The sequence below is a fragment of the Nerophis ophidion genome, linkage group LG04 (assembly GCF_033978795.1).
Source record: "Nerophis ophidion isolate RoL-2023_Sa linkage group LG04, RoL_Noph_v1.0, whole genome shotgun sequence".
In the NCBI taxonomy this organism is placed as follows: domain Eukaryota; kingdom Metazoa; phylum Chordata; class Actinopteri; order Syngnathiformes; family Syngnathidae; genus Nerophis; species Nerophis ophidion.
The window spans coordinates 2,185,126-2,194,690 of NC_084614.1; the positions used below are offsets into that span (position 1 = coordinate 2,185,126).

The 9,565-nt window shown below is 41.1% G+C and overlaps 1 protein-coding gene across 1 annotated transcript; it reads left to right on the forward strand.

The window, feature by feature from the left end:
- Positions 1-1,606: 1,606 nt before the first annotated feature.
- Positions 1,607-6,865, forward strand: ggcta (gamma-glutamylcyclotransferase a). Its single transcript, XM_061896705.1, has 4 exons — positions 1,607-1,979; positions 2,158-2,303; positions 6,101-6,233; positions 6,320-6,865. Exons 1-4 carry the CDS (start codon positions 1,860-1,862, stop codon positions 6,464-6,466), a joined length of 546 nt encoding a protein of 181 aa, XP_061752689.1. The 5' UTR covers positions 1,607-1,859; the 3' UTR covers positions 6,467-6,865.
- The last annotated feature ends 2,700 nt before the right edge of the window (positions 6,866-9,565 follow it).

Sequence of the window (9,565 nt, forward strand, 5' to 3'; positions counted from 1 at the left end):
CTTGGGTACTGATTAATGCCAAGGGCTACCAGTTTGATACACACTTCAATAAATTGCCAGAAATAGCCAATTTGCTCAATTTACCTTTTTAATAAAAAAATCTATATACCGGTGTATATTAAAAAAGGGGTATTTCTGTCTGTCATTCCGTCATACATTTTTTTCCTTTTACGGAAGGTTTATTGTAGAGAATAAATGATGGAGAAAAAAAACACTTAATTGAACAGTTTAAAAGATGAGAAAACAGGAAAAAAAATACAAATTTAATTTTGAAACATAGTTAATCTTCAATTTAGATTCTTTAAAATTCAAAATTCAACCGAAAAAAATGAAGAGAAAAACTAACTGATTCGAATCTTTTTCAAAAAATAAAATAATTTATGGAACATAATTAGTAATCTTTCCTGATTAAGATTAATTTTAGAATTTTGATGAAATGTTTTAAATAGGTTAAAATCCAATCTGCACTTTGTTAGAATATATAACAAATTGGACCAAGCTATATTTCTAACAAAGACAAATCATTATTTCTTCTAGATTTTCCAGAACGAAAATTTTAAAAGAAATTCAAAAACTTTAAAATAAGATTTAAATTTGATTCTACAGATTTTCTAGATTTGCCAGAATAATTTTTGGGAATTTTAATCATAAGTTTGAAGAAATATTTCACAAATATTCTTCGTCCAAAAAACTGAAGCTAAAATTAATTAAATTAAAATGTATTTATTATTCTTTACAATAAAAAGTAAAAAAAAAAAATACTTGAACATTAATTTAAATTGTCAGGAAAGAAGTGGAAGGAATTTAAAAGGTAAAAAGGTATATGTGTTTAAAAATCCCAAAATCGTTTTTAAGATTGTATTTTTTCTCTAAAATTGTCTTTCTGAAAGTTATAAGAAGCAAAGTAAAAAAATAAATGACTTTATTTAAACAAGTGAAGACCAAGTTTTAAAAGTATTTTCTTGGATTTTCAAATTCTATTTGAGTTTTGTCTCTCTTAGAATTAAAAATGTCGATCAAAGTGAGACCAGCTTGCTAGTAAATAAATACAATTGAAAAAATAGAGGCAGCTCACTGGTAAGTGCTGCTATTTGAGCTATTTTTAGAACAGGCCAGCGGGCGACTCATCTGGTCCTTACGGGCGACCTGGTGCCCGTGTTGGTGATGTCTCTCTGCTTCATTACAACAACTTAGTGTGTCAAACTCCCACAAAGTCCATGTTTAGCACACAAAGCTGCAAATGACACTTTTTCTTCACTGCCAAAACTCTTGAAGCATCTTTTTACTCACACAAGGTCAATAACTTTAATATTAAAACAAATATTTGCAGGTATAAGTATTTTTTTTAACCATGTGCACAGTAAGCAATTTACTTTAATGATTAAAAAACCTATATGGAAGGAAAACAATTTTCTTCAATAAAAAAAAAGACGGTATAAAAGCAATTTTCTTAAAATATTTGCAAGATAAAAATATTTATATATACTAAAAACAAATATCCACAAGTATAAAAAGTTTTAGTACTTTAATGTGATTTTCATACAAGTTGCGAATAATTACTTTTTACTTGCAGAAAATGTGTTTCACTTTGGCCAGTACTTTCTCTCCATCGCCTGAGCTCTTATTTTGACACCACCACAACCGGAAGTGCATGTTGGCTTTAAATGAACTTAATGACAGACTCACTGATGTTGACACACACTGAAAGCTCAGCAAACAATCCTCAGTGTCAGTCAGGCAGTCGGCTAGCGCTGCTCTTTAGTTAGATATTACATCTTGATTCCTTCAGGAACATTCTATACTTTATTCATTCCTCCAGGAAGGTTGTAGTTGCGGGAACATTCCACTTAGCGCTCAACATGTCAAAGTCCGACGACGACGGGACTTTTATGTATTTTGCTTTTGGCAGCAACTTGTTGAAGGAGAGACTGCAGGGGGCCAACCCTTCTGCTACTTTCTGCACCACCGCCAGGCTCAAGGTCTGTACACCTGCTAACCACACATCCAGATAAATGATGCCACCTGCTAATGGATGCTAAATGAATACACCTGCTAGTATGTTAAGTGGTCGCCAGGTGACATTATCTGCACAAAGATGACAAGCAATGCTACTTTTATTGTGAAAAGACGGCGGCTGAAGGTCACGTGTCCTTGCAGGACTACAAGCTGGAGTTCGGCGTGTGCGAGACCATCGTGCGTAACATCTGGCATGGGGGCGTGGCCACCATCCGCCACTGTCCCGGCTCGGAGGTGTGGGGCGTGGTCTGGAGCCTCAGCAACCGCAACAAGGACACGCTGGACGAGTGAGAGTCAACTAAAACTTCTACTTCCACTTTAGTCCTCTGACAGCAAACTCTCACTTTAGTCCCCGGATAGGAAACTTCCACTTTAGTCCCCTGGCGATGCACCGAGAACACCGCCATTCTTGACCACACGTCGTGATTCGACAGCCAATCAGGGCGCCACTAAGACGGGTTTACATAAAGGCGGGATGTGTCACGTGGGATGGTTCCACAGCCAATCAATACACGACTAAGACGGAAAGCGGAAGTAAATAATGGCGGGCGACGGCAGCGAAGTTCAAACGATGCCTAACTTGCAAAAATGTCAAACGGACTCACTGAGCGACGGCGAGTGGTTTTAATAATGTTTATTTGAGTCGATAGTGACGCCATAAGGACAACAGTTGCTGAACGAATGACCATCTGCTGGCTACTCGGTAAGCTAACGGCTAGCTTAGCTCCTTCGTTGTATTTGTTGTTATCGTCGGTCAGTCTGTTTGCGCTGCAGCTCATTACTGCCTCGCAGCGGTCGGTGTCGGTACTACATGGCGTTTATTTGCACACACTAGTCCGATACAGGCTGTCTAAAGAGCATTTACATCATTTTAATCCAATACTGCTAAGGTTGGGGGTTGTACTACTGGTTGTATGATTACTAGTAGTCAATCAATCAATCAATGTTTATTTATATAACCCTAACTCACAAATGTCTCAAAGGACTGCAAAAACCACCAGGACTAATAGTAGTAGAATGCACTCCCAACAGGTATAAAAGTAAGTGCATCTCTATATTCCTTCAAAAGTGCTCTAAAACAACACCTCCAGGCAACTTCAACACTTTATTAATACCCTCCTCCATTCACATCTCATCTCCCCGGATTGTAAATAACCTAATGTAAACAACTCAAATGTATTTCCAATGTATATACTTGTTCTTATGCTATGTGAACTGACTATGTTCTCTGATGGCTGTACATATCCTACTAAGTCACACCTACACTGTTTTTTGATTGATTGATACTTTTATTAGTAGATTGCACAGTACAGTACATATTCCGTACAATTGACCACTAAATGGTAACACCCCAATAAGTTTTTCAACTTGTTTAAGTCGGGGTCCACGTTCATCAATTCATGGTACAAATATATACTATCAGCATAATACAGTCATCACACAAGTTAATCATCATAGTATGTACATTGAATTATTTACATTATTTACAATCCGGGGGGTGGGATGAGGAGCTTTGGTTGATATCAGAACTTCAGTCATCAACAATTGCATCAACAGAGAAATGGACATTGAAACAGTGTAGGTCTTACAGTAGGATATGTACAGCCAGCAGAGAACATAGTGAGTTCACATAGCATAAGAACAAGTATATACATTAGAAGTACATTTGAGTTATTTATAATACGGGGAGATGGGATGTGAATGGAGGAGGGTATTAGTAAAGTGTTGAAGTTGCCTGGAGGTGTTGTTTTAGAGCGCTTTTGAAGGAATATAGAGATGCACTTACTTTTATACCTGTTGGGAGTGCATTCCACATTGATGTGGCATAGAAGGAGAATGAGTTAAGACCTTTGTTAGATCGGAATCTGGGTTTAACGTGGTTTGTGGAGCTCCCCCTGGTGTTGTGGTTATGGCGCTCATTTACGTTAAGGAAGTAGTTTGACATGTACTTGGGTATCAAGGAGGTGTAGCAGATTTTATAGACCAGGCTCAGTGCAAGTTGTTTTACTCTGTCCTCCACCCTGAGCCAGCCCACTTTGGAGAAGTGGGTTGGATTGAGGTGTGATCTGGGGTGGAGGTCTAAAAGTAACCTGACTAACTTGTTCTGGGATCTTTGGAGTCTAGATTTGAGGGTTTTGGAGGTGCTGGGGTACCAGGAGGTGCAAGCGTAATCGAAGAAGGGTTGAATGAGAGTTCCCGCTAGAATCTTCAAGGTGCTTTTGTTGACCAGAGAGGAGATTCTGTAGAGGAATCTCGTTCTTTGGTTGACCTTTTTGATGACCTTGGTTGCCATTTTATCACAGGAAAGATTAGCCTCTAGAATGGAACCTAGGTAGGTGATCTCATCTTTCCTGGTGATAACAATGTCACCCACTTTTATGGTGAAGTCACTGACCTTCTTAAGTTATATGTGGGACCCAAATAGGATGGATTCCGTTTTACCTAAGTGTATGGATAGCTTGTTGTCAGCGAGCCAGGTGCAAATATTGAGGAGTTCAGCACTGAGGATTTGTTCCACCTGTGACTTGTCCTTGTCCTTGTTTCAATGTCCACATTTCTCTGTTGATGCAATTGTTGATGACTGAAGTACTGATATCAACCAAAGCTCCTCATCCCACCCCCCGGATTGTAAATAATGTAAATAATTCAATGTATATACTATGATGATTAACTTGTGTGATGATTGTATTATGCTGATAGTATATATTTGTACCATGAATTGATTAACGTGGACCCCGACTTAAACAAGTTGAAAAACTTATTGGGGTGTTACCATTTAGTGGTCAATTGTACGGAATATGTACTGAACTGTGCAATCTACTAATAAAAGTATCAATCAATCAAAAAACAACTAGTAGTATGACTAGTTGTACAGCTAGTAGTATGACTAGTAGTACTACTAGTCATACTACTATTTGTACTACTGGTCATACCACTAGCTGTAGTACGACCAGTCGTACAACTAGTAGTATGACTAATAGTACTACTAGTCATACTTCAAGTTATACTACTAGTTGTACTACTGGTCATACAACTAGCTGTAGTAATACTAGTCATACAACTAGTTGTACAACTTAGTAGTATGACTAGTAGTACTACTAGTCATACTACAAGTTATACTACTAGTCGTACCACTAGTTGTAGTACTACTAGTCATTCAACTAGTTGTACTACTAGTTATACTACTAATTGTAATACCAGTCAAATTATTAGTTGTACTACTAGTCATATTACTTGTGTGCCTAACATGAAGAAAGTTATAAGAGATATATATATTTGGACAAAAATGCAATGTTATATTTGGACTACTTGAAAAACATTGGTGAAGTGAAAACAAAAAGTGGTCAATCTGTTTTAAAACTTGATATTTTTACTGACTAATGGCACTAGTTAACTTGTACCACATATAGCATGTTCGGTTAGCACATGTAAGGTGCCAGAGCTTTGTACGGAGGAGCGTAGTAGGCCTGAGTAGTTGTGCCAGAGCAGTTTGAACAGTCACACTGTGCTCCCCAGGCAAGTAGTAGGCCTGAGTAGTGGTGCCAGAGCAGTTTGAAGAGTCACACTGTGAGAGTGGTGGTGTTGGAGCAGTTTGAACAGTCACACTGTGCTCCCCAGGCAAGTAGTAGGCCAAAGTAGTGGTGCCAGAGCAGTTTGAAGAGTCACACTGTGAGAGTGGTGGTGTCAGAACAGTTTGAAGAGTCACACTGTGAGAGTGGTGGTGTCAGAGCAGATTGAAGAGTCACACTGTGAGAGTGGTGGTGTCAGAGCAGATTGAAGAGTCACACTGTGAGAGTGGTGGTGTTAGAGCAGTTTGAACAGTCACACTGTGCTCCCCAGGCAAGTAGTAGGCCAAAGTAGTGGTGCCAGAGCAGTTTGAAGAGTCACACTGTGAGAGTGGTGGTGTCAGAGCAGTTTGAACAGTCACACTGTGCTCCCCAGGCAAGTAGTAGGCCTGAGTAGTGGTGCCAGAGCAGTTTGAACAGTCACACTGTGAGAGTGGTGGTGTCAGAGCAGTTTGAAGAGTCACACTGTGAGAGTGGTGGTGTCAGAGCAGTTTGAAGAGTCACACTGTGCTCCCCAGGCAAGAAGGTGTGAGCAGAGGTGTGTACTCCCCCCTGGAGGTGTGGGTGGAGAGCGGCCATGGTGACACACTGTGCAGGACCTACCAGCTCAACAACTTCCAGGCGTGTCCTCCGTCCCCGCCCTACAAACAAGTGAGTCTGGAGTGCTGGTTGCCGTGGTGACGGTCACTGTGAGTGTGTGTGTGTGTGTGTGTGTGTGTGTGTGTGTGTGTGTGCAGGTGGTGTGCTGGGGGGCCCGGCAGCAGGGTCTCCCAGTGGAGTACCGTGAGCGCCTGCAGGCCCTGGAGACCAACAACTACACGGGGCCCTCCTTCCTGGACAACATCACCGCCCTGGAACTAGAACCCCCCTCCTCTGTGGGCTAATGACTCCACTCCGCCTGCAGAGACGGCAGGTAAGGTCAGGGCTGGAAGTGAAAGTCTCCCACGGGGGTCTGCAAAGTGGACCCAGGCCCATTCCCCATAAGTCCTGAACCTTGCCATGGATGGACTGGTACTAGAGTCTTTACTCTTACCTCATTCTCATACCATGAGTATTATTATTATTATTATTATTATTATTATTATGAAACAATCTGACTCCTACTCTCACCTCATTCTAATACCATGAGTATTATTATTATTATTAGTATTATTATTAGTATTATTATTATGAAACACTCTGACTCCTACTCTCACCTCCTTCTAATACCATGATGGAAAAAGTGTGATTATAAAAACTTAAGTGCTATCATAAAAGCATGCAAATAAACGCTGTTAATCATTTATTTGTATTCCTTGCATGAAAATGTATATAATATGCATATAACATGTATCCATCCATCCATTTCCTACCGCTTATTCCCTTTTGGGGTCGCTGGCGCCTATCTCAGCTACAATCGAGCGGAAGGCTGGTTACACCCTGGACAAGTCACCACCTCATCACAGGGCCAACACAGATAGACAGACAACATTCACACACTAGGGACCATTTAGTGTTGCCAATCAACCTATCCCCAGGTGCATGTCTTTGGAGGTGGGAGGGGCCTATCCCCAGGTGCATGTCTTTGGAGGTGGGAGGGGCCTATCCCCAGGTGCATGTCTTTGGAGGTGGGAGGGGCTTATCTCCAGGTGCATGTCTTTGGAGGTGGGAGGGGCCTATCCCTAGGTGCATGTCTTTGGAGGTGGGAGGGGCCTATCCCCAGGTGCATGTCTTTGGAGGTGGGAGGGGCCTATCCCCAGGTGCATGTCTTTGGAGGTGGGAGGGGCCTATCCCCAGGTGCATGTCTTTGGAGGTGGGAGGGGCCTATCTCCAGGTGCATGTCTTTGGAGGTGGGAGGGGCCTATCCCTAGGTGCATGTCTTTGGAGGTGGGAGGAAGCCGGAGTACCCGTAGGGAACCCACGCAGTCACGGGGAGAACATGCAAACTCCACACAGAAAGATCCTCAGCCTGGGATTGAACCCAGGACTGCAGGACCTTCGTATTGTGAGGCAGACGGATCTGGAGAAATCACTGCACGTAAGCGATGATATTACGGACCTTTGCATCAAAAACCAACAGTGTGTAAAGGATATCACCACATGGACTCAGAAACACTTCATAAAACCACTGTCAGTAACTAGAGTCGGTCGCTACATATGTAAGCGCAAGTTAAAAATCTACTATGCAAAGCGAAAGCCATTTATCAACAACACCCAGGAATGCCGCCGGCTTTGCTGGGCCCGAGCTCATCTGAGATGGACTGAGGCAAAGTGAAAAAGTGGTCTGTGGAGTCCAAATTTCAAATTATATTTGGAAACTGTGGACGTGGTGTCCTCCGGAACAAAGAGGAAAATAACCATCTGGATTGTTATCGACGCAAAGTGTAAAAGCCAGCATGTGTGATGGTATGGGGGTGCATTAGTGCCCAAGGCATGGGTAACTTACACATCTGTGAAGGCACCATTAATGCTGAAAGGTACATACAGCTTTTGGAACAACATATGCTGCCATCTAAGCACTGTCTTTTTCATGGACGCCCCTGCTTATTTCAGCAAGACAATGCCAAGCCACATTCAGCATGTGTTACAACAGCGTGGCTTCGTAGTATAAGAGTACGGGTACTTTCCTGGCCCGCATGCAGTCCAGACCCGTCTCCCATGGAAAATGTTTGGTGCATTATGAAGCGTAAAATGTGTGGCGCATTATGAAGCGTAAAATAGGACAGCGGAGACCCCGGACTGTTGAAGGACTGAAGCTCTACATAAAACAAGAATGGGAAAGAATTCCACTTTCAAAGCTTCAACAATTAGTTTCCTCAGTTCCCAAACCTTTATTGAGTGTTGTTGAAATAAAAGGTGATGTAACACAGTGGTGAACATGCCCTTTCCCAACTACTTTGGCACATGTTGCAGCCATGAAATTCTAAGTTAATTATCTGCAAAAAAAATAATAATTTATGAGTTTGAACATGAAATATGTTGTCTTTGTAGCATATTCAACTGAATATGGCTTGAAAAGGATTTGCAAATCATTGTATTCTGTTTATATTTACATCTAACACCATTTCCCAACTCTTATGGAAACTGGGTTTGTAGGTAAAACTAATGTTATACTATTTCATTCTAATAAAAATACTGAACACTGCCATACCAACATCAAAGGGCAGGACATACAGAGAGTATACTCCACAAAACTCCTGGGGGTCATCCTTTACAAACACCTCAATTTCAAATGTCACATTAGACATCTGTTAAACAAATGATCCAAATATGTTGGCCTGTTCTTTCACCTTCATCATTATCTTCCTCTTTATGCTCAACTTACCTTGTACAAAACTCTCTTTGAAGTACATCTAAACTACTGTAATATCATCTGCTGTAACACCTTCTCTACCTACCTTCACAAATTTGAATCCATGCAACAGAAAACGATACGGGCCCTGTCATGGTCCAAGTTTAATGCTCCCACTCCTCATCTATTTCATAAATATTATCTCTTAAGACTGACACAGTTCAATATTTATCAGAATGCTTGTTTAACCTATCAAGTCATTTACAGGCTGAATCCTAGGCTCTGTAGCTTGGTTGCTATCTACCATCCCCAGCATGCCCACAACACTCCTAACTTTCACCTGATATCAGGTAAACATGGTTTACTGGCTTGTACCGCCCACAGTGTCTTAGACACATTTACTAGGATAATTCTGGGAAATCCCTTATCCTTCTATTGTGTTGCTAGTGTTTTAGTGAGTTAAATAGTACCTGATAGTCGGAAGGGTGTCTCCACGGGTGTGTTGACTAGGGATGTCCCGATCCAGGTTTTTGCACTTCCGATCCGATACCAATACTGGCCTATCCTATTAAAGTTCAAAGTTAGCCTACTTAGTTGTCAGATTCATGCTGAAAATGATTTTAGTACTCTTGATAACAACTAGCCAGCTGAATTAGGTGAGTTTGAATAACACACAATAGTTGGTATTCAAGGACAAACACAAAATAGAAAA

Coding starts and splice junctions, on each gene's coding strand:
- ggcta (XM_061896705.1), top strand. CDS start 1,860: ATGTCAAAGTCCGACGACGACGGGACTTTTATGTATTTTGCTTTTGGC. Junction 1,980..2,157: donor GCACCACCGCCAGGCTCAAG/GTCTGTACACCT, acceptor GTGTCCTTGCAG/GACTACAAGCTGGAGTTCGG. Junction 2,304..6,100: donor AACAAGGACACGCTGGACGA/GTGAGAGTCAAC, acceptor TGTGCTCCCCAG/GCAAGAAGGTGTGAGCAGAG.